At 56.1% G+C, this 22,666-nt stretch overlaps 8 protein-coding genes across 8 annotated transcripts; 4 read left to right on the top strand and 4 right to left on the bottom strand.

The window, feature by feature from the left end:
- Positions 1 to 132: 132 nt before the first annotated feature.
- On the top strand, positions 133 to 1,906 carry ACRALDRAFT_1072549 (uncharacterized protein; the record flags this gene model as incomplete). Its single annotated transcript, XM_071017994.1, has 3 exons — positions 133 to 157; positions 280 to 1,136; positions 1,232 to 1,906. 3 exons carry the CDS (start codon positions 133 to 135, stop codon positions 1,904 to 1,906), a joined length of 1,557 nt encoding a protein of 518 aa, XP_070871711.1.
- Positions 1,907 to 2,420: 514 nt separating this feature from the next.
- ACRALDRAFT_1065752 (uncharacterized protein) lies at positions 2,421 to 3,046 on the top strand. Its single transcript, XM_071017211.1, has one exon. The coding sequence runs from the start codon at positions 2,734 to 2,736 to the stop codon at positions 2,959 to 2,961; it is 228 nt and encodes a 75-aa protein (XP_070871710.1). The 5' UTR covers positions 2,421 to 2,733; the 3' UTR covers positions 2,962 to 3,046.
- Positions 3,047 to 6,428: 3,382 nt separating this feature from the next.
- On the bottom strand, positions 6,429 to 13,310 carry ACRALDRAFT_1077843 (uncharacterized protein). Its single transcript, XM_071018693.1, has 2 exons — positions 7,508 to 13,310; positions 6,429 to 7,308 (listed from the first exon to the last, which is right to left on the bottom strand). The coding sequence occupies exons 1-2, from the start codon at positions 13,256 to 13,258 to the stop codon at positions 6,781 to 6,783; spliced, it is 6,279 nt and encodes a 2,092-aa protein (XP_070871709.1). The 5' UTR covers positions 13,259 to 13,310; the 3' UTR covers positions 6,429 to 6,780.
- Positions 13,311 to 13,940: 630 nt separating this feature from the next.
- On the top strand, positions 13,941 to 15,046 carry ACRALDRAFT_2112624 (uncharacterized protein; the record flags this gene model as incomplete). The annotated part of the gene is made up of 3 exons (XM_071023585.1): positions 13,941 to 14,169; positions 14,244 to 14,297; positions 14,430 to 15,046. The coding sequence occupies 3 exons, from the start codon at positions 13,941 to 13,943 to the stop codon at positions 15,044 to 15,046; spliced, it is 900 nt and encodes a 299-aa protein (XP_070871708.1).
- Positions 15,047 to 15,501: 455 nt separating this feature from the next.
- ACRALDRAFT_2113157 (uncharacterized protein) lies at positions 15,502 to 15,836 on the bottom strand (the record flags this gene model as incomplete). Its single annotated transcript, XM_071023620.1, has 2 exons — positions 15,502 to 15,732; positions 15,810 to 15,836. The coding sequence occupies 2 exons, from the start codon at positions 15,834 to 15,836 to the stop codon at positions 15,502 to 15,504; spliced, it is 258 nt and encodes an 85-aa protein (XP_070871707.1).
- A 327-nt stretch (positions 15,837 to 16,163) lies between these two features.
- ACRALDRAFT_1065749 (uncharacterized protein) lies at positions 16,164 to 19,333 on the bottom strand. The gene has a single exon (XM_071017210.1). It carries the CDS (start codon positions 18,629 to 18,631, stop codon positions 16,574 to 16,576), a length of 2,058 nt encoding a protein of 685 aa, XP_070871706.1. The 5' UTR covers positions 18,632 to 19,333; the 3' UTR covers positions 16,164 to 16,573.
- Positions 19,334 to 19,867: 534 nt separating this feature from the next.
- ACRALDRAFT_1095058 (uncharacterized protein) lies at positions 19,868 to 21,058 on the top strand (the record flags this gene model as incomplete). Its single annotated transcript, XM_071019759.1, has 9 exons — positions 19,868 to 19,874; positions 19,900 to 20,093; positions 20,193 to 20,300; positions 20,372 to 20,416; positions 20,485 to 20,615; positions 20,639 to 20,714; positions 20,754 to 20,815; positions 20,851 to 20,932; positions 20,981 to 21,058. The coding sequence occupies 9 exons, from the start codon at positions 19,868 to 19,870 to the stop codon at positions 21,011 to 21,013; spliced, it is 738 nt and encodes a 245-aa protein (XP_070871705.1). The 3' UTR covers positions 21,014 to 21,058.
- Positions 21,058 to 22,662, bottom strand: ACRALDRAFT_1095057 (uncharacterized protein; the record flags this gene model as incomplete). Its single annotated transcript, XM_071019758.1, has 11 exons — positions 21,058 to 21,149; positions 21,205 to 21,281; positions 21,320 to 21,431; positions 21,539 to 21,581; positions 21,662 to 21,746; positions 21,784 to 21,842; positions 21,916 to 22,028; positions 22,104 to 22,160; positions 22,217 to 22,288; positions 22,322 to 22,384; positions 22,512 to 22,662. 11 exons carry the CDS (start codon positions 22,660 to 22,662, stop codon positions 21,058 to 21,060), a joined length of 924 nt encoding a protein of 307 aa, XP_070871704.1.
- Positions 22,663 to 22,666: the final 4 nt, after the last annotated feature.

The following is a 22,666-nucleotide window of genomic DNA, read 5'->3' as shown; positions in this document are numbered from 1 at the left end:
TCCAAGCCCAGCCAATGGTTGAATGGTCTCATCGTCTCTCGGGTCGTCATAAGCATCATCAACATCAACCAGAAGTCACTCGATGAAGCATTTCGACGCGTACCTATTGATATTCCCACCAGCCCTCGCACGATGCATGTCACACCAGCATTTACATGTGAGTACCGCCGCAATGGAATCACATGCGGGCCCCTGCACGCCGCGGCGCCTTCCTGGGGAGTTTTCCCCCCAGTTACATCTCTTCCCAGCCCAATCTAACGCGGTTGCCTGTGTTTTTAGCCTCACCTCACTGCGCTCTGAGCCCGGACGGATCACTGGTTGCAACACTGTTCCCTTCCAAATTACATATCCGGTCGGTTCCGAGCCTTGAGACCGTCTCCGAAGTCCTTCTACCTCCCGATGTGACTGGCCCCGTGTTTGCCTTCCAGTGGTCTCCCTCTTCTTCCAGGCTCCTCGTTGCTCTTGCCGACCAAGTTCATGTCGTTGCAGCTCTCCATGACAGTTTCCGTGCTACCATCCGCATTCCCACCTCGGGCACCGCCAAGCCGACCCTCGTCCAGTTCGGCGCAAGTGATACCGAGGTCCTCGTCTGTTCTCAGTTTGGCCGCACGCTCTCCATATTCGATCTTGCCACGTCCAGATCCGTTGAGGTGAATAACCCAAAGTTTCACCATGCGTCCTCCGCACCACGAGGCTTCGCCTTTCGACCTGGGTCCCGGCATTTGGCTTTGATGACCCGAACTACGGGCAAAGACGTCGTCAGCATACACCACCCAACTACCCGTGATGTCCAGAGGTCATGGCACCCGGACACCATTGACGCCCAGGGTCTTCTCTGGACCCCGGATGGCCGTTGGCTAGTGATATGGGAGTCTGCATCGCAGGGCCACAAGGTGCTGTTCTACACGCCCGACGGCCGTCTCTTCAAAGCCTGGTCTGGTCCTTCCGGGTTTCTTGCCGATATGAAGGACTACGAGTTAGGAGCCGGCGTCAGACTATGCCAACCCAGCCCAGATGCACGCCGCATCGCCATTGCCGACCATACCTCCAACGTCCATATCCTTGACGCGGGTGCCGTTACCGAGACTTCGAGGTTGTGCCACCCTTCCGCTATCTCCCCCAAAGACACAATCCAGGTAGGTACTGTGTAAAAAGGGCTCGTACAGAGACAATCAGAGACACATTGACAATTGCACAATAGGCTGACTAGGCATAGGTTTGGCAAGAACAGGTCGGTCCCGGCCCGTCGGGTCCCTCCACTCATACATTCGTCAGAGCCACTCAAATTGTGTCTGCGCCGTCTTTCCAACCAAGCGGCAACGGCGCGGAGCTCAAGGTAGGCTGTGCGTCCGCAGCGTTCGATTCATCGTCATCTCTTCTGGCCACGAGACTGGAGGAGGCCCCGAGCACCGTCTGGATCTGGGACCTGGTTTCCTCCGAGCTCCGAGCGGTCCTCATCTTCCACGCGAACATTTCAAGCTTTTCTTGGCATCCTGATATCCGTGAGCTTCTGATGATGAGCTGCGAGAGCGACAATTACAGTAACTTGATTTTCCTGTGGGAACCCCTGTGGGACGGGCCCAGAGTCCTGGACTTCGGGTCGCACATCCCTGACTCCAAAACGGGCGGCAAAACGCAGTCTTCATGGGTCAGTTGGCCAGGCCAACCTGCAGTGGTGTTCTTTGGGAACACGAGGCACTGCATCATGGCGACATGTGCAGGATCGAAAGACACGCCCACGTCGTGGCAGGATATCCAAATCAGAGACAGGAGCCTCGACTACGGGAATGTCGAGACTACTCCCTCCCACACGCATGGCACAGGGGTTGATATTCTAATCCCACTCGAAAGCGACCTGTCTTGCGTCGACGACACCTTCTCCACGAAGTGGCGAGAGGGGGTGTAAGCCTATCTGCATCCGCCGGTTCGTGCTCCCCGATGCGCAACCATATGCGACATTCAGTTGGCGCGGTAATTACGTACGGTGAGTATTCAGCTGCGTGCAGTCCGCGGAAGACAACGCCACAGCCGCAGCCAATGGCTTGGAGGAGCCTACACCATACTTCGTACGCAACGGTCACCCACCCAAGAACCCAACGCAATTTTCTTCTTCTTCTTTTCAGTTTCTCCCCTTTATTTTTCGGCTGCGAAAATGGGGGGGGGACTCGATGGCTCCAGAACGAGAAACGTGATCTGTGTTATGACGTTGGAATTGTGCAATTCCTCTCTCATGCGCGGCGCGTGGTGGTCCACTCGGATATTTCCCACGAGAGGCCAGTTTCAGCTGAAAAACAAAAAAAGAGAGTATTGTCGTGGCCAACTGAGATGTTTCGGGTCTTTAACGAGAGAGGAAGCAAACGCGCATAGCGCATTCTTACCCCCCGCCACCAACCCGCCAATGAGATGCTTCATTATTGGGTGTTGGCCCTCATGGATACGCATGGAGAGAGAAACTAGCGACGCATATTTTCTTTTTTGGTGCCGAGGTGTCCGGCTTCCCTTCTCCTCGCGCTCGCCTCTACTCGTTCTGTTGCTGCTAGGCGAAAGAACATCTCCGGTTCAGACGCTGTTGGCCCATCTGTGTACACAGGGTCTTTCAACCCCTGTCACTCTGTAGTCGCGCACCATGTTCGCACACACAGAGCGAGAGAGACACTCTCACAGACTCACGTTCTCACATACACACATACATACTCTCTCCCGTCGGTTATGATGCGATGTGAGTCGTATCAAATGACGGCTACGGCTCCTGAGACAACAGAGAGCCATCTTGTCAGCCACGAGTCTGGGTCAACTAGCCGGGAGAACCCACCCAGGGCTATGATGGTCCAAGTGCAGTCTTCCAGAAAGTGGATTGTTGGTGGGAGACGACCGCTTCTTGACCACCTGGACCACATTCGGAACGGTGTTCAGGGTATGTATAATGCCCGCGCGGAGCTGGGTATCCAGCAAGCTGGTTGAGCTCACCGGTCTACTTGCATTGGTGGACACAACAGTGGACACAACAATCGGGTCCGGGACAGCTCTGAGCAGTACATCTCATCTCAACCACATTCAACTCCGTAAGCCCTATGGTGGCCATCAACTTGCCCAATGGGCGCACGAGAGGCTGGGCCAGGGTTAGTGTTTGCTTCAACAACCGTGCCCTCTCTATACGTTGTAGTCTCGGGGATGCAGAAGCGTCCGCATGGAGCGCTGCAAGCAGAAAATCCATTTCGACCGAGGCTACTATTGCCCGTCACTACATGGGAAGTGGTTTTCTGGCATGATTGAGCCAAGGGCCCGAGGCCTATGGGTCATTATCATGGCGAATCACTGTGACCGAGGCCTGCCGGAGCCGTATAAAAGCATGCGAGGGGGTAACAGATATTCCCCTCGCGGTCTAAATTCGGCTCGAGTGCTCATGATCATCTTGGTCGATCGACTAGTATTACATATTATCAGGCCGGGTCACTTTGCCTTTCCTATCTACGCTCCTTTCAAGCCAGTCGTCTTCGCCTCCCCAGTGTTACATACAACCCACCAGGCTCTTGGCAGCCCTACGTTGCTACCTATCACCTTGCAACTTCCAACTACGTACAGGCCGAGGGCCCTGTTGGCGAGTCAGGATGTCGTCGAGGTCGGCGAAAAGCATTCTGCGCGACGTGGAGCCCGGTTGCATGACCGGCTTGTATTATATTACTATTGCCAATGTGCGTCAGCTTCCCCCCATCATTCGAAGCTACTCAGGCCTGATGCGGCGTTTCAGCTTCCCTTTGGGACCAATTGGCGCGAAATCAAAGACTGGCTCCAGTGCTGCTGCACCGTCGAACACGTCGAGATATTCAACAGCAGCACTTCGGGCTGGGTCCGGGTCAAGGGGGAAGAGAATTTCCGTCGCGCATGGGGTGAGTGCATATTACAAAACCAACAGCAACTGGGTTCTAGACACGGGCTGACGGGACAATGTTAGCCATGTTGAACCAGGGTGAATTTGGTGGGAGAAGTATTATCGCCGACGGCCGCAATGCCACGGAACGTATCAAGATCAAGGACCTTGTGGAGTCAATATCCCCCACATCTCAGCGTCAAGCCGCCGCCTCGGCGCCCCGTGGGATGCCTGCGGCTTGCCTGGCTTCGGATTTTCCCGCATACTCGGGTCGGGTATGTCTCTTTGAGGAGGAGAACACGTCTATGGATTCCATTTGTAGTCCGCCTGGGTGCTGATGATAGTGTAGTGGTCAACTGGTACCGAGACTGCGCCTCCTGTCGGTAGTCCATTCGTTTCATACCCAGCTGCGGTCATTCGGCCGCCTACCCTTGGATATGACACTCCGTCGCCGGTCTTTTATTCTCCCGCGGGGACCGTTGCGGGTTACCCAATGGCCGACACCCCGCGATACCAGTACGAGAACGCAGATCCTCGAGCACAGGTTGACTACGGGGCGCACTCTCCTTCTTCGCAGTATAACGCACAATCATATTGCGAGAGCGAAGGGAGTGGCCCGTACGATCCCTTGGACGAACGGTCAACAGCGGATCAGCGGAGGATCCTCATCAAGCACCTCGGCCACAGCACTTCAGAGGACCAGGTCCGCAAGATTGTCAAAAGCTCAGTGAGGAAGCTAACTACGGATAAAAGCCAGCTTCAGCACATAGACTTCCCACGGGGACGGGATGGCCGGCTACGCGGCCATGTATATGTGACATTCAAGAGCCGCGACATGGCGCAAAAGGTGGCCGACGATTTGAATGGAATGCCATTCCAACGAAGGCATCTGGAGACGAAGCTTACAGGCGATGGTGTCCGGGAGCCAGAGGAAAGGAGCCTAGACAAGTGCAGAGACAGGCCCAAAAAAGGGAAGGAGAAGAAGGAGAAAAGCAAATGCAGGGGCAGGGACAGTGAGACTTTGCAGCCGTCGCCGTCGACACACGAGCTGTTTGAGAAACTGAGACTGGACGACTGGGACCGGGCCGGGGCCCATGGACGACGACGAGTCCGGCCTGTCATTGCTAACGGGTCCAGCCGCTCATCCCGGTCGCCCGACAGTCAGCGATGGGAGGACTCGGGATCCGATTTCTAACGTCGAGTTTTCTTTCTTTGCTTCTGTTCTCTTGATCAGGGTCTCCTTACAAATGGCGTATAGTGGTACTGACTCGAGGGAAGGGGGAGGGGGGTGTTTTTATCGCCCTCCGTCGTCTTTATTTCCCCCCGGTCCTCCTGTCTCAGTCTCCGCGCACCAGGAGCGGGTTTTCCCTTTTCTTTTTGGTCTAGCAAATGTGCCAGTCTCAGATATCCTTGGCCTTTTCCTAATCTAGGCGCGTAGCGGTCGTGCCAATCTCGTTTCATGGACACTAGGCAAAATCGGACCAAACACCTCTCACCAATGTGCACTGCACTCATATGCGGGTGATAGGTTATCACAGGCATAAGGCCATCTTCGTTGCTCCTATCGCCGCCGTCCTCCGACCTCCTCCAGTTCACGATCAGTTCAAGGGCGATGCTCGACATTTTGACGAGGAGGCGAGGTCAGGCTGGTGGCCGAAAGCCTGGACTATATGATTAGGAACCGAGTTTTCCATTCGTCGACCGTCTCCGTCATCAGGCGCGAGGTTGACACCATCACTACCTGCTCGTGACATAGCTCGGTGTGCCAACATAGCAGGAACCATGCTCTCGACGCGTCAAGTATAAGATGTGTGTTATGATCTCCCCCGCCCAGACCCTTGCCATGTGATCTAATGCCGAGATTCCCGGCAAGATTTCCCCAGATTTCTGAGCCGAGTGGCCGCAGCACGGTGGACGGCGGAACAAGCAGTCGTCACAATGCACCCAAACGCACACTCCCTTGAGATGAACGTCGAGCCACGAGTCTGGGCAACCCAGGAGAACCATGGGCAGCTGAATGCGTCCTTGTTGGCCACGCTTAGTCGCATCTGGTGCCGTTTGGTAGAGACGAGTCCGGGGCAAAACCAGCAGCGTACTAAACAGCTGGAGCAGCTTTTCCTCTTCGGTTCATTGCCAGTCTAGTCCGATTGGGCGTGGAAGCGAAGCGTCGCCGGGACAAGTCTGGAATGGATCGGCCCGAGCCTACTGAGTAGGGCTTCCTTGGCTGCCCGCCTTCTCTCTGTTCTCCAGCCACGTCGTGTAGCCCCAGTATTGGCAAGTACCTTACCCCCCACCCCCTTATTGGGACGCATGGGTTCGTAAAGGTGGTCCAGTCTTGGATTTTCTACGTTGGAAACATAGCTATTCACTGCGGGACAGGGGAGCGTTCTGTGCGCTGGCGGTCGACTTGACGGTCTAGACAGGGCGGTTGCGTGCTCCATCGACACAGGCTCGCACTGAGACAGGCAGACTGACACATGCGCACGTTCTCTCCTCCCTTCACCCGGCTGAATGGTTGGCTATCTGGATCTTCTCGTCATCGTCGTGGCGGAGGTAACGCAGTAGCAGAGGGTTGATTAGCAAAAGAACATTGACGTGGGTATGAGATGCGGTCAAATCAAGGACTCCCAGGACCCTGCCAGAGGCCCTCGGGAGATGGATGGTAGGACCAGCAATAGTAGGGAGAGGTGTGTTTCCCCGCTGTGCTGATGATGCGCCACTGCTGCTGCTGCTACTGCTGCTGATCCAGAATGCCGGCACTTTCCGCACTCGATAAGAATCGCAAGTCATATCACATGAATGTCTCCACGCTGGAGCTATAGAATTATTTATATCCACAATGCAACGTGCGTGGGGAAAAACCAAACGCTCGAATCACTCACACCCCCTCCACCAGCCTTCTCATCGCGTACCTACGGGCTCCCAAAGTTCAACTTGAGCTCGATGGTGGGCTGGACCCCGTTGCTAGCACCGGCGCCACCGCCCGCAAACCTTGCTGCGGCATCAGCCGCCTGCCGGCCCGCCCGAATAACCTCCTCCAGGAACGCCTTCTGCCCTTCGCTCATACCTCCCAGGACGGCCTTGAAGGCGGACTGGTCCGCACTCGCCAGTTCGAGGAGCCAGGCACTCGTCTCCCGGTAGGTTTGCTTGCCCTCGGCTGACGCCCGCGCCAGGAGGGTGGGTACCACCAGTGCCATGCCGGCCATAACACGGTCGCGATTTTCTCCGGTGGTGGTGGTGGTGGTGGTGGCCACTGTGACAGCATACTGCGTTAGCGTGCCGCAGACCAGGCCGCGGGCGTTTTCTGGGTCCTCTGGGTCCGTGTTGGTGACGAAGGCGATGAGGCGTGGCAGGAGGTAGCGGGCCATGGTCTGGTCAGCACGCGTGGGCTTCGGCTGAAGGAGCAGCGATCTGATGCAGTTTGCAGCGATCTTGGCGGTCTAGAGACGGGAAAAGTAAGACACGGTCAGCCCAGGCTCATCCTTGCTAACTCTCCAGAACGGGGGATGACCCGTGGTAGGTCGGTTCCAAAAACGACAGACAAACAAGCCATGTTCACAATGGAGGATAGGGGTAGAAGGGGAAAAGTGGAGGGGAAAAGCACTGGAGGGATAATCAAAGAGAGTGCCGGCAACATACCATTCGATCCGTGAGGCAATCAATCAGCTCATCAAGATATCGCGCCACCAACGGCTCATTCGCGCCGAGCTGATTCTGACCTCCGGTGAATAAAATAGTAATAGCGAGTAAGCAGTTCTTCACACAGGACAGCGAGGTAGTCGCCTCTCGCTTCTGCGCGTGGAGATAGATGGACAGGAAACGCCGTAGGCATGCCTGAAGCTGCACATCCGCAGTGGCTCCGCCGTCCTGTTCGTCCCCTGATACGCGGGGCCGGGACCGGGACATGCTAGAGATGAAGCGCTTCAGAGTCGGCAGCGACTGGGCGACAACCACTTCCTGACAGGAGGGCGTGGCGAGGACGGTGGCGAAGATGTGGATGATGCAGGCGTGGAGGTCGGTCTTGATGATGGCGGGGAAGACCTCGGCCGCGTCGACCAGAGCGTCTAGCGACGACCGGATGAGCAGGATCGCCTCTTCCGTCGTCTGGAACCTGGTGGGCTGGGGCTCGGCCGAGAGGTTGGGCAGGAGGCCGGAGAGCACGAGCACGCTGATGCGGGTCAGCTCAAAGAGCTGCTCAATGTCGTCGGATAGGTCGCCGTCGTCATCGGCCGCATCCTTCTTCCTCGCCGAGGGATGAGAGACGCAAAGATCTTTGGCGATATCTACAATGACACCTTGCACGTCAAGGCCCTCGGTTAGGACCAGGCGGTCCAAGAGTTCCATCAGTTCAGAGAAGATGGCTTCGCGATAGATGGCGTGGCCGGACACGCTCGGGTGGAGGATTTTCTTGAGCGCTCGTAGGATGGCCAACGTCTGCTCCTGCGTCGCCAGGGTGTCGAGCTGGCTCGAGCGGGTGGCCAAGGCCTCGAAGGCGATGCCGAAGAGGACGAAGAAGAAGGCCACCGGCTCGTCGCGGTAGTTTATATCCGGTCCCTTGCCGTGGCCGTTGGTGGACGGCTCATCAGACGCCTTGCCATCAAGCGCGTCGAAGACGAACTCACTGTCTTGTTCGATGAGGCTCGCAATCGCGTCGACCAGCTTCAGCCACGAGTCTTGGTAGAATTTCAGAAGCGTCTCACGGTTGAGCGCGGCGTAGATGGTATCGAGACTGCCCGTGAGGGACGGCGGCCCCAGTGTCATTGAGATATCGGGCTCGAAGCGGAGGCGCGCAAACTCCCGCAGAGACTCGAGCCACAGCGGCGTGAGGGTGCCAATGTGAGGCTTCAGGACGTCGACGAGGTACTTCTGCTCCGAGCTGGCGACTTGGAGCTCGGCCCACGCCGAGAAGACGGACATCTTGACCATGACCTGGGCGTTGGAACTCAGCCCCTTGAGATCGCCAATGCCGGCGTTTTCGCTGTTCTGCGAAAAGTTGCCCAGGGCCGTGACCAGCGTTTTCAGGATGCGTCCCATTCTGTCAACGTCGGTGACGATGCCCGTGGAGATGAAGCCGGCACAAACGTTGACGGCTTCGGACGCCAGCTCGGGGGATGAATCGGCAGCAAATGCCGGGGTCAAGGCGGAGCTAATCTGTGCCTGATACTGTTCCAGCAGCATGGCTTCCTCAAAGTCCGGGTCGGGAGTCCGGCCAAAGATCTTCAAAACGTCTCCGATAATCTTCAAGCCCCAGATTCGAAGCTCGAGCACGCTCGACGTGGACGCAGAGAAGGCCATCCTGATGACGTCCCCAACTTTGCCCTGCAGTGCCGCTTGCGCGGGCGACTCGCCGTGCGTCGAGACGTCTTTGCTGACAAGGGCGAGGAGCTCGCTGATGAGACTGATGGCAAATGTCGTGACCTGCCAGCGGAGCGGCTCGACCTCGGAAGCCGTCTTGGAATCGGAATCGTCCTTGGGGGCTCCCGAAGCGGCTGCGAACCCAGCAACCTCTTCGTCCTGGAGATCCGGCAGCCCGCCCGACTTGGCAGCCGCGGAATCCGACGCGTCGGTTGGTTTTGCTCTCGTCATCTTCAGCACGTGTTGGATCCTCTGGAGCCAGGATTCCGTCTCGGCCAGCCCGGTCTGCTTGAGCCAGTTGAGGATTATGTTCCGGATGCCGTCGTGCGACGGGATGGTGTCCAGGACGAGCCAGAGTTCGTTCTCAAAGCCCTTGCCCGCGGCTTGGATAACGTCCCGGGGATCCCTCTTCATCATGTTATGAAGGCCATCGATGGCCACGTCGCGGAGCGTTGCGTCGTCCGAGTTGAGATATCGGCGCAGTGTCTTGACGTAACGCTCGAATTCCATGTAGCCCGGCGCATACAACGACAGATGCTCCAAGCAGCCCAGACTCTGTCGCTGCACCAGGACGTCCTCCTCGTCCTGGAACTGACCCACCAAGCTGAATATAAGTTCCCTTGACTTGGTCGAGTCCTGCAGGTCGGGCCCGAGGACGTTGATCAGGGAGTCTACACAACGGACGATGGCTGCGGTTGTGGACGATTCCATCTCCAGGCTCATGGTTATCGGCGACGATATTTCGGGGTTGTGCGTATCCGAGATGTATAGTTGCACGAGCATGCCCAGCGTGCCCGGGACATAGCTTGAGAAGCTGAGGCCGGCGGCGTCCGCCGAAAGAGCGAGAGCCTCTAGAGCCCAGTAATGGACTACGGGGTGGGGGTCGCTGCCCAGAGACATGAGGACGCTGAGGACCGTCTTCAGGTGGTAACCAGCAGCCATGCCTCCGACCTGCTTCTGGATAGCCCCCATGGCCATGGCGCACCCGGCTCTTGCGCTCGGCTCTCTGTTAGCGACGATGGTGTCGACAAGATACTTTATCTCGTGATTGGTAAAGGCATTGCCGCAGGCATCGCACAGCCTGGCCACCGCGGCATAGCCAATGCTCCGCACGTACTGATCCCCGTCTATGACAAAGTCCCGCAGCATGTCCTGTAGCAGCCTCTCCACCGCGATATTGGAAACATCGCCGGGAGGAGCCCCGGTCTCCTTCGTGGCAACCCGAAGCGTCGACAGGACCGCCAGGGATACGTTGACGTTCATAGCAGCTCTCCTCCCAGGATCCCTTTGCAAGGATCCTGCAGACATGAACGTCTTGATCTGTTCCAGTACGCTTTCTTGCACCTTGGCAGGTGTGAGAGGAAAGACGAATGCGAATAGCTGGATGGCCATGTTGATCACCTCGGTAGCTGGCGGATCCGGGGCTTCCGGTCCTGAAGACGAACCGCCAATGTAAAGGAGGGAGGCATCATGCTCCAATGCCCCGCAGATAGGGCGGAGTAGAAGCCTGTTAATGGTGTCTTCCGGGTCGTTGTCCTGGGGCGGTGTCTCATCCGTGGAGGATTCATGCTGGCCGGGCAGGGGCCGGATGTTAAAGCCGGAGACAAGGCCTGTGATGCCAAACCCGGAGTTGTCGCCCACGTCCCAGATGGTTTCGAAGGTGGCGGCGGCATTCGCAATCGACGCGCTGAGGGAAGAACTGGGAGCGTAGTTCTCGGGGTCGGAGAACAAGGAAATGGCCAACGTGAGTAGATTCGACTGCAGGAGAGCCTCACTCCCGCCCGCCGGACTCAGATTCACCAGCTTGGTGTAGCACTGCAGGACTCGGCGTTGTACCATCATGTCCAAGTCCTGGAGCTGAAGTGCCGGGGCCAGCCTCTGCGTAACGTCTTCCGATGTTTTCTTGGCAGGCAGGGAGCGTAGGAATGCCGTCGTGTTCTGAAGCATGGTAGCTATCCGCTTCGAAACGTCCACGGTGAGCAACCGACTGTTGTATTGTAGAAAGGCCAGGATGGAGCCGAGGGCACACTCGCGAACATGCGTCAAAAACGAGGCTTCCAATAAACTGCGATGAGCCGTATTGTCCTTGGAAAGAGGTTTAGGCAGGGCATTCTTCCAAAGCAGGAGGAGCTGGGAAAGATGAATCTTGACAAAGTTGGGCCCGAGCGACATCAGGCCGCCGATCATGATCCATGCAACCTGGATCTGCGTGCTGGAAACCCGAAGCTCGGATCGTCCGCTGGACTTGAGCAGGTTTGTCGCCATGGTCAGCACGCGACTGTTGATGTCGACGGAGCCATACAGGGGGCGCAAGGGGCTGGCGCTGAGAGTCGCGGCAAGGCCATGGGCGTATCCTATACAGCGTCTGGGCGAGTTCCGGCCAGTGGCCAACTGCGACAGTTCTCGGTTGAGACTGTTCATGCAGACGGAAAGACACGGCAGCAGCTGTTGAGGACAGGCAAGCACGAGGGCCTTCATGCAAGCCGATGCATGGACCTGGACCGAGTAGCTTGGATGCTGGAGAATACCGAGGAGGCCATCCCGACAGGACTCTGCGAAGCTGTACGCCGCCGAGCCCAGGCTTCCGACGAGGGAGCCCACCACGCCCAGCGAGATGATCAAGGTCTGCTTAGACGGCTCGGGTCTCTCGGGAAGCGCTTGGGGATAATTCTTAAGAACGTCCGTGATAAGAGCTTGCGCCACTGCAGTCTGGCCGGCCGCGCCGAGAATCTTCTTGCTGATGACGTCTTGGAGGATCGTCTCCACGACGCGTCTCGAAATCAGTAGTCGATATTTATTGTTGGTGATGCTGGGCTGGCCAAGAAGGTCGACCGACAGGCTGTCGACGATGTTGAGAAAATTGGGCCCCACGACCTTCTCGCCCAGCTTCCTGAAGAGCTTGGCGTAGCACACGCCAATTGCTGCCCTCGCCCTGTTCGATGTGGATGGCTTCGTAAAATGGGTGGATAGGATTTTGAGAATGTCCGATAGCGACAGGGCCAGGTCTTGCGTCTTTTTACCGCCAGGGGCGGGACTTCCGGGTCTCGAGGTGGGAATTTCATCCTCGTCGACAAGGCTGTTGGGCATGGTGCTGGTTCGTCGTAGTGCTTTGGTCTTCGATTTCTTTCCTTTGGACAAGGCGCCGTCTGCGGCAAGGCCCGTATCGGAGTGGCCCCGGACCATGGACTCGGCGAGGGTCTCTGCCGCGGCATGCCTGACCTGTTTAGAGGGGGAGTCGATGGTCTTGAAGACGACGGCCTGCAACTTGTCGAGGTCGTTCGAATTGTTAAAGTAGGACGTGTGTCGTACAAGGGCTTTCAAACAGCGGAGCGCAGATACGACGACCAGCGAACCCTTGTCGCTGGTCGCGAAACTCCTCGATTGTTTCCATACGTCCCTCGTGATGGTCTCGTCCACACTGGTCCGTACCATGGAGACCAGCTTGCCAAGAGAGAGGAATATAGCCGCCCTCAAGCCCGCATTGTTCGAAGAGGCCTTGAGAAGCTTCAGCATGGACGTACATGCCAGCGGATGCAGGCCAATAGCACTATCACCAGCCGCCGCGAAGACATCTCCCAGGCATGTGACGGCAGCATGCTTGGCTCGCTGGGAGGCCTCTGTTTTCCCCTTTCCGCCGGAGATTATGGTTATGAGATCGTTGACGATCTCGAAGAGCAGCTTCCGGTCTCCCGTTCCCAAGATGTGCGCGAGGCACCGACCCAGGTTGTTCCGAATCACGCGTGTCGGCTGCGGCGACGTGAGATTGAGGATCTGAAAGATCTCTCTCTTATAATACATTTGCTGCGCAGAGCAATCGTCCGGAGAGTGTGCCAAGACATTCTTCGTCAATGCCGAAACGTGCGTAAAGAGGAAGAGTTGCTGCTGGTCGGCCGGGAGAGACTGGAGCTTAGGGAGGTCCAGCTCCGGGTGGACTGAGACGCTGGCGGCATGGTGGGAGGATGCTGGCGGAGGTTCTGTCGTGGCGTCCGCGCCGTTCGACTCGTTCTGAGCTTCAGGAAGCTCAGTCGACGACATTGGTTACGAACGGCAGTGTTTTCGTCGTCAGGTTGGGAGGTTGTCGCAGAAATTATGTTGGTGATGGAATCATGCAAGGGAGGTAATTACCTAGGCAGCTTGTCCAACTTGAACGCGAGTTCGCTGGCAGGGGGCGTTCGCGAACGTTGGCTTGTTCACGTGATCTGGTGCAGCTTGGATGGTACGAAGTACTTGATGAACGTACATGGTCCTTGAGAAGATACGCATTGGTGCTGTACGGCTACGAAAATGATTCTGGAAATTGCTTCTAATATCGTCCTGGCTGTATTAACTAGGTAATAACCGTTCGCCTCTGACTAGGATAGTCGAAGTCGAGTCCATAAGCAGGAAATGCTTGATCCAGTATGCACCGTGGCGTGGTAGTTTATTCGTATCTCGGCCAGACTCATCCGACAGACGGCTGGAATACGTACGGTATGTACATGTACGAAGTACCTTCTTGATTGCCTAAGCAAACGCCACAATCCCATGACTGCAAGGAACCGTTGATGTGGCTTGGGCAACGATGTGTCGGAGCCGATGCCCTCCGATCCGGCCCGTTCAACCCCCCACTCTTCTTTTGCTTTGGAGCTTCTGCCGATCCGACTCTCGAACAGCTACTGCTTCTACGAAGCAAATTGACCCAATTCGGCACCATTTTCTCAATTTCAACCACCCAGCTATGCGACGGCTTTCGAGCCTGCTCCCCTCGGTAACCGGGCTCGCCCGACCAGCGCGACCAGCGTGCGCGCTATTATGCCAGCACCATGCCCGCCCCCTTTCGACAACGCAGGCTGCGTCGGCCGGTCATAACAAGTGGTCCAAGATCCGGCACCGTAAGGGCGCAGCCGACATACAGAAGGGAATCATGCGCGTGCAACACTCCAAGATGATCACCCTGCAATCCAGATGTGCGTTCATTCTGCCTCGTCGTCCTTCGTTCTCTCCCTTGGCACTGACCCGGAGTTTTTTTCTCTCTTCTCAGTACACGGACCCGATAGCGCTCAGACGGCCGCCGCAGTAACCGCCGCCAAAAAAGGTATCTGAACGACGCGAGAACGAAGCTACAAGAATACATATCTCTCTTTCTCTCTCCCTAAAAAAAAAAAAAAAATGGAAGCAAAAACAAAAGGGAATACCAGGGACTAACCGTCCAGCAACAAATTGGCAGCCGGCGTACCCAAGAACGTAATCGAAGGCGCCATCGCGCGCGGGCAAGGCCGGTCCGCAATGGGCACCGCCCTCGACGCCCTGACGCTCGAAGTCATCATGCCTCCCGGCGTGGCCCTCATCGTGGACGTCGAGACGGACAACCGGCTCCGCAGCCTGGAGGACCTCAAACACCTCGTCAAGACGCACAAGGGCCGCGTCGGCTCGTCCGCCGCCTTCCTCTTCACGCGCCGCGGGCGCGTCGTCTTCGATGCGTCCGGGGACCCGAGCCCGAGCCTCGACGACGTCATGGAGGACGCTATCGAGGCAGGCGCCGAGGACCTCGACACCGACGCGGACGGGAACGTCGTGGTGTGGACGCAGCCCAACATGACCACCGCCGCCATGGAGAGCCTGGCTCCGCGCTTCGGCGGTCGCGTCCTGAGCTCCGAGATTGTTTGGGATCCCAACGAAGAGACCAAGGTCAAGGTCGACGCTGCGGGCGATGCGCAGACCTTGGGGGATCTCGTGGCTGCACTGCAGGAATATCCCGAGGTACAAGCTGTGTATGCGAATGCCGCCAAGGGGACCATATCGGATGAGGAGTGGTCCTGGGTTGAAAACAGTTTAGACTCGTAGGTCATGATGCTTCAGTGTGTCTCACCTAAAGCCCAAGTGTACTCTTATCTTGTAAAACAGGTAGCATATGTACAATAGCTAGACGAGGCCGTAGCTACCAATGAGGGGTGTGTCGGCAATACATATACTTTAATAAACCGCCATCCAAAAACGCCGGATCCCTCTTGAGACTTCATCCTGAACCCAGTTTTCTCCCTCCGACTCGTTCAAGTGGCCAAGTGCTCGTATGGTACAAATCTCATAGTACACGACCCTCGACCAGTGTAGGAAAAGGCCATTTGTTAACCCCGTGTCTCCATAATTTTGAAACGCCATCTCGAATTCCAATGACTATGCCGAATTCATGCCGAATTCTGTGGTATCGAAAGCCGCATGTTGTCGTCGGCCATATTCTCTCCATTTGCATCTCGCGACTCTCAATCGCGGACAGGGGCTCTCTGTCGCAGTTTGACTGTTTATTCTTCCTGGTTCTGAGTCTGCTGTCCCTCCCGACTCGCCCTCAGTTGATCAATCTCGCGCTGGCGCCGTATCAAGCGGACATATTCGGCTTTCATATCCTCGCGGTCGAAGGGGATCTTGTGCGAATGTTCCGCCTTGGGCATGAACCCAGGCACAGCGAATCGGGCGTCGAGGTTCGTTCCGAAGTAAAACATGATCCCAATGGGGAACATGAGATACATCCCAAACTGGATGGATAGGGAAGGTCAGTCGAGACGTCATTCGATGCCCCGCGGCAGGGTAAACGGCCCAGCGACGACGTTACCTTGAAGACTTCGAGATTGATGCCCATTTTGCGAAAGTGGCGACACCCTTTAAGATAGTCGCGCTGATAGAGAGAGGGTTTTATTCGCGTAGCGTGGGAATAGAACAATACACAGAATAGAGAGTTGCATGCATTGAGTGGACGTACGAAGTAGACTCGAAGAATCGAATCATTGGAAGTTCGGAGCTTCTGACCGACCAGCTCAATCCAATCGGAACGTCCTGGGTCGGCCGTCGGTCTTCGGCACAATAGTTTCCCCGATCTGAAGTACGAAGTACCTTGATTACGTACAGACGGCAATTGCGATGCAGCGAGCGGCACATGAACGTCGGTTACCTTGGCTAACGATAATGGGAAGACTGCGCTCTGTACTGCGATATGTATTAGAGACTTTTCAATGTATACCTATAATAAAGAAGAATACACCTAGACGCCTGTCGACAAACATGTCGGAACATGCCTCCCTGTGGTGTCGTACTGACATTCATAATTGAAACTGACCTCCAGCCGAACCCAAGAGAACCCAAAAGCCTAACAAGGCATGTATAAACCCACCCACCTATTCCAAGAGCCTCGCTTCCCAGACCTCCAGATGTCCATAGTATCCCAAGTATTCCGGGGCTATGCCAAACCCCTTTTAAGTAGACCTATTTACACATGTGCCATATGAATGTGCATATTCGATTAGGGTCCAGTGCGTAGTCGGCGGCGTTGTACAGCAGGGCAAGAGAACGTGGCGCAGCAGCATGTTTTTGCGCCGACTATTATGGTCGCCCCTGGACAGCAGCGCGGCGCGGCGCCTGAGCATCCTCCATCAGCATGCGCTCCGTCAGGCTCCGAGGGGTGCCGGAGTATAACGCCTGCCCAACACTCGCGCGATAGCTGGCCAGGTCGCCTTCGTCGGCACCCGTGCTCCCGTCCACCCCTCCGACGAACGTGTTGACGTCGCCGAGGGATGCAGCTTGGGCGTACACTTCAGGATTCGTAACGACGGACATGGTCACAGGGCGTCCCTTGAACGAGCCTACTGTGGCGTAGGTCAGATGGGATGCCACAGGCGTTGCCGGCTTGGCGATAGGCACCGCTGGCGAGGTGGAGAACGCCGTCGGACGTGACTCTGGTTCTGGTGTATCTACCTCGTCGTCTTCCATCTCATCTTGGACTGGCTCTGGCGTGGGTTGAGCTCTGGACGCGGTCGCACCCTCAAAGTCGAATATACCCTCTTCCTCGTGGTGCACGACGTTAGTTGTCAACGCCCCGGCCAGTTTTGAGGTCTCCTTTGATGGGGCTGTGGATTGTGGTGCTGACGTGAAGGGTTTACGTTCCGGCTCCGGCAAAGCAGGAGGCGGCGGTTGTTGTCTGGAAAGAGACGGAGATGGTAGGGGGACGATTGTCTTCTTGTTCGCAAACGATTTTGGTTTCGCCATGGCCAGGAATTCGTCATCAGACCAGTCGTCGTCGTCGTCGTCGTCGTCGTCGTCATAATCATCTGCAAAGTCCTGCGGTTCCGGAGGCGGTGATTTCAAAGGCTTCTTGGGGCGCCGAGGCGACGGTACTGAATTCATCGGCGACTCCGGGAAGGAGCTCTTACTGGACCCGGGCGAAATGTTACGGGGTGAATTCCTCTCCGAGCCCATTTCGGGCGAATCCGCATTGACGACTGTCCAGACGGTATTTGTGTCCAAGGGTGTTCTCGATAGCGCCCGGAGGGCCTGAGAGGACGACACCTTCTTGGGCGGGGGTTCGCAGTCCTCGTCCGGGCCCAATATGGCCTCGGCACTCATGGCATCGTCGTCCACTGCAGCATCGTTCCCGGGCGCAGCGCCGGAGGAAGCCGAAGGCAAGGAGTGAGATTGGATGAGAGAGGCGTCGGAGCATTCGGGTGACGAGGTGGGCAAGACCTCGATTCCTTCCACCTCAAAGCGCACCCGGCGAGGGCTGAAGAGACCCTTGGAACCGGTGGATGAACGTCGCAAAGCACTGCGGCGGCGCTCTTTGCACTCGCCTCGATCCGCCGCGTCGGGTGAGTCGGGGCCGTCGGTGGCCCGCCGAGCTGGGGATGGCCGAGGCGGGGTATGGTGCGCCACACACGTTGGAGGCTGCTTCTCCTTCGACTTTCCTTCCTTATCAACCTCGACCATATTAACGGCTGGAGAATTCAGCGCCATGTCCATAGCGTCAGGGGAGCGGGATGCCGAGGCGGGCGACCGAGCGGCTAGAGGCAGAGGCAGGCGGGGGTTGGCCTGTAGGAGCGGCAAGAAGGTCGGTGTAAAAAGGCCTTGCAGTTCGGTGTCGCGATCGGGCGGGCTAGCTGCGGGGGAGCCCGTGGAGGTTGACTTTGCGCTAGGGCCGTCCGAGGAGCTGTCGAGCGCCGACGCGGGAGCCGAGGCCGAGGCCGAGGCCGAAGCGGAAGCGGAAGCGCCGGTGGAAGCGGGGGCGGGATAGATTGCAGGGACGGCAGCGGCAGCGGTGTCGGTGTCGGTGTCGATGTCGGCGCCAATGTCGGTCTTGGAGGGGGCGCAGATGGACGAAGTGAATGAAGTGCCGGCGGGATCGGTACCGGTGCCGAGGCTTAGCGATGAGTCAGAGTACGAGCAGGACGCTGACTCTTGCAGGGCAGGCCCGACGGCGGGATATTGATGGAGCAAGTCGGCGACGGCTAGACGGACATGGGCGGAAATGGGCTGGGGGACGTCGTTGAGAAGATGGCGCGAGTAGCGTTTGAACTCCAGGGCCATTTCTTGGCGGTAGGCGGTGACTTTGGAATCGAGGGAGGCGAGCTTCTGTTGCAAGTCGCCGATGAGCCGCGTTGCATCATCCATGTCGTTCAGGTGAGGATCCATCGACGAAACAGGCAGGCAGTGCAAAGCGGTGGCACGGGGAGGCGACGGGAGATCCTAGACAGCAGAGGGGGAGAGGAATGCCGGCGGCCCAGATAGGCTCATGACGCAACTGGTGGCCGAGACCAATGCAGGTGCAAAGATCAGCGGGACGAGTGGGCGTGTGACGGGACGGATTTGGAATGGGCGGATGGGCTGGAATTATGCGGGTGTCGGGATATCAGCCGCCTGGACGCGTATGCGCTGGGCTAGCCCGGCGTGAGCGTTGAAGAGGGCGATGAACCGATACGGGCGCAGCTCAATGCCCGGTATGTTATCGTTGGTTGGCGAACCAGATATATGAAAGCAGGGAGGAGGTGTAGAGGTTGGTCGTGGGAGAACGGTGTGTTGGAAGAAAGGGGAAAAAACCGGTTGCGGAAGTTGTCTGTTGACCTGGAGATGTATTCGTATGTATGTGATTGATACACGACTGGCTGGGCTGGGCTGACCTCTGCCTCCCACCAAGAAGGAAAGTAAGGTTCGGTGTGGCGCTGCCTGTACTCGGAGGAAATGAAAGTACTGCAACTTTGCAACTGAAAACGAGTTGATCCGACCTGGTAAAATCGTGCAAAAAACGATTCTATCCTGACGCAACAGATCGGTGGGATATTGTTTTTGCTGCAAGTACGACGGACGAAGTGTGAAGTAATAATTTTAGGCTATCGGTATCAGTTCTCGTCTACGTGACCGCTAGTTCGTTTTTTTTCTTCATTTTCTTTTTTTGGCTTTCCCCCCTCCTTTCTAAATCGAGAGAGGGGCGGACTTGCGTGTGTCAAGGGGCTGAGGCGCTTGCTTTGGTCGTGTACTGTACGTACGTATGTACGTATGCTGGTGAGTCTCTATGCGGGCTACACTAATACAATGTAGCCCCTGCCCCGATAGCTCACTACTCAGTACAGCTGCGGTACATGCTAATTACCCACTGGAACGGCGCTGGCCCGGGCTGCTGGCGTACCCGAGGAACACCAACCAAAGTAGTGCCCTATCTTTACAATGTGGGTGTGTGGAGCTCCTTGGAAGGCTTAACAGGGTCCTTCAGGGCCTAGACCGCTCAAAGCTCTCATGAGACGCCCAACCTTTTGCTTTTGCCATTCCAGGGTTGCCGGGCATCACCTTCAATACCTAGGTAGTGTACGTTGTAGTGGCTTAAGAACTAGCGCTGCCAACTGCTACTACGTTATGGTATGTACCTACACCGTATCAAACAACAGCTCTGACTAACCCTGAACATTGCAACCACCTCGACAACTGGAACTATTCGTTCATAACCACTTGCGAATACGGAGGCCCCCACCCCCACATCCCCTCCCCCAACACCATCACCATGCAGCTTATCTACATTGATCACGCAGCTGCACCACACACCGCCGCAGGAACCCACCTGTTAATACTGATGCATCTACAAGTTCCGCCTTATATGTTGAGATGAAACCTGGGAAAGCCCCCCTCGAATAACTGACGTTTTGCCTTTCTTCCTTTTGTATCCCCTCCACCTTCTATCCAGGGAATGAATGCACCAACTACACTCGAGCCAAATTCCGACTCTCGGTTACGCCAAATACTAACATCCAAGGTCAAGTTGGGCCTGGCACATAACTGCCCGGTCATCTTGGTTGCTCTATCCCGCGAGCTCAATTAACGATGCTCCTTATCCTGTTCAGCTAACACATCCGGCCCACGTAGTCGGCTAGTTCTCTTGTTTCTGGACATCTGCCGGGCTCTTACCGAGTCTACACCCAAAGACCGGGATATCGGCGTCTACATAAAAATCCCACTTCATGTGACTACGCCCTCAGTCCCACGTATTCGTGCGAGGCGTCGTCTCGCATGGTTCGACCAATGCGACTACCATGGGTCAGCGTCCCAACTGGCTATGCCTTGATATAAAAGCATCATCTGCGGGTCATCGTATATTCCACCAACAGATGTGGTGGTGACTTGCATGACTAGGCTGACTTTGTACATGACACCTTTCCTATGCTGCGAGGAGAATGGCGGCGGGCCAGAACCTCTTACTTACCCGGCGGTGGGTTCTATCCAGGTCTGCCCTTTGACATGATGTCAGGTCTCTTGGCAGGCGGTCAATTACGAGCAGCAAGATGAAGACAAATCCTTGCTTCTCAAGACGTTATAGCCAGATCATATGGTAGTCAGCTGGTCAGAATTCCTGCCATATCTCGCGACATACATTTGATGCGGCTTGGAAAAAATTGCACCGATGTCGAAACATGTGTCACGACCTCGGTCAGCTAACGTAGGCTATGGGTGTCTCTGTGGCATTCTGATTCGCAGCCGTTGCAGGGAAACTGGATGACAGGAGCATGAATAAACACATCAGACAGGCAGCCTGTAGCCTAAGAGGTTAGATTTCACAAGAGCGCCTCCCTTTGGAAACCGATGCCGTGTCTTGCTACGCCGTGATTGGGATTACATTCGGTATGGAGATGCCAGTTGGGGATCCCTGGCATGTTCCAATAGCTGCCAGCCGTGCCTTTGCTTTACCACGAGCCGACAACCATCCAGTCCTCCTTGCTTGACAGGAGATATATCGATATCTGCATTATGGGAGTAGCGGAGGAACCGAACTCGGTGGCTGGATCATTGAGGACTTGGACAGCTTCATACTGTCACTGGAATGCGTCGTCTAACAAGCCCCCTTTCTTTTCCTGGCCAGACAAATCGAGGGTCACGCCGAAGACAGGGAAGAAGCTCTCTAGGAGTCGCAGAAGAGCGAGCAACTTGGCTAAGAAAGCACATTATTCGTCAATTGGACTGAGTCTAAGGACGATCACTTGCCCGGGGTAGATTTATTCGTAAGCTTAAAATACGACGGACCACATAATAGTGTACCATCCGAATACACTATAGCGGGATCGACAACGCCTATATGACTCTGTTTGGGGTGAAAAGGACGCTGCGTTTAGACCTTTTGTCACCTACTTCGTACATTGTCAGCGGAGGGGGGACTCAGACTTGGGCTGTGAAGTTGAATGGCCACTTCCGCACCCGGTGGAAGGACCATAGGGTGTTAGGTTGGTTTTCAAGCTCCGGCGTGACGCTGGTGTCACCTGGTGCCATACAAGCTAAGCGATGACCGTAGATCGTCGAATTGGCGGTGGGTACGCCGAAGGGTTGAGTAGGGGACATGTTGAATCTCGTGTGTGAGTTGCAGGCTTTTGACAAAGCAAAGAGAGGCTCGTAGGAGGCCAGGAACCCAGTCCCATCACAATCCTAATCAGCAGGTGCCCAGGTACGAGATGTTGTGAACCGGGGGACGAACGCGTCTCATGCGTAGTCATGGGACCATCCGGAGGCCCGGTAAGGAATATATGCACTCCGCCTTGGAGTCGTGTTGACCAGCAGCAATCAACCCACCCGTTTATACCATGAGACTCAGGGTGTTCCCCCTCTTTACTTGGTAAGCCCGGAGTGGCCTGGAAAGACACGATAGCGACCATGCCGTCGAACAACCCTCCCGTGGAGCATGCCATGCATTCTGTTGGCTAGTTGTAAGGTTATACGTGTTACGCGTTGACACGCTTCTAGGCTGATGGATATTCAGTAGAAGTAATGTAAAGGTAAGAAAATGGTGTTGGTCAACTAGCGGTGTTCAAGTAAGCATAGGTAGTAGACCGATGATGGTCAGTATGGGTGCAATCACCGTATCACGTATAGGTACGGAGAAAGTCAATATACCTTAAGCAGCAGGATAGGTACCTACCTATGCGTACCTACCGTATATTCTCTGGGTGATAAGTCCCTGAGGCTAGATAGCTAGGGTTACATAATCAAGCGCTCTACGACGTTCCGCCCTGGAGACAACTGGAGCTACTGCGGGTTTCCCGCATCAAAGCAAACACAGCAGACGAACTTGACCAGGGCTTGAGCTTCATCGCAGCTTCATCCATGCCGCCGACACCGTAAAGGGACGAGCGCACGTCAGTACAAGACACGAAATCAACGCCGGCTGTCATCGAA

Source organism: Sodiomyces alcalophilus (genome assembly GCF_042370955.1).
Source record: "Sodiomyces alcalophilus JCM 7366 unplaced genomic scaffold ACRALscaffold_8, whole genome shotgun sequence".
In the NCBI taxonomy this organism is placed as follows: domain Eukaryota; kingdom Fungi; phylum Ascomycota; class Sordariomycetes; order Glomerellales; family Plectosphaerellaceae; genus Sodiomyces; species Sodiomyces alcalophilus.
Note: the sequence above shows the minus strand (reverse complement) of the source record. Positions and strands in the feature narration are given on the sequence as shown.

What these genes read in the sequence shown, in the direction of transcription:
- ACRALDRAFT_1077843 (XM_071018693.1), bottom strand. Translation starts at nt 13,258, where the DNA reads ATGTCGTCGACTGAGCTTCCTGAAGCTCAGAACGAGTCGAACGGCGCG. An exon ending in ATTGCCTCACGGATCGAATG is followed by an intron (nt 7,309 to 7,507) that starts GTATGTTGCCGG and finishes TCCCGTCTCTAG; the next exon opens with ACCGCCAAGATCGCTGCAAA.
- ACRALDRAFT_1065752 (XM_071017211.1), top strand. Translation starts at nt 2,734, where the DNA reads ATGACGGCTACGGCTCCTGAGACAACAGAGAGCCATCTTGTCAGCCAC.
- ACRALDRAFT_1065749 (XM_071017210.1), bottom strand. Translation starts at nt 18,631, where the DNA reads ATGGATGATGCAACGCGGCTCATCGGCGACTTGCAACAGAAGCTCGCC.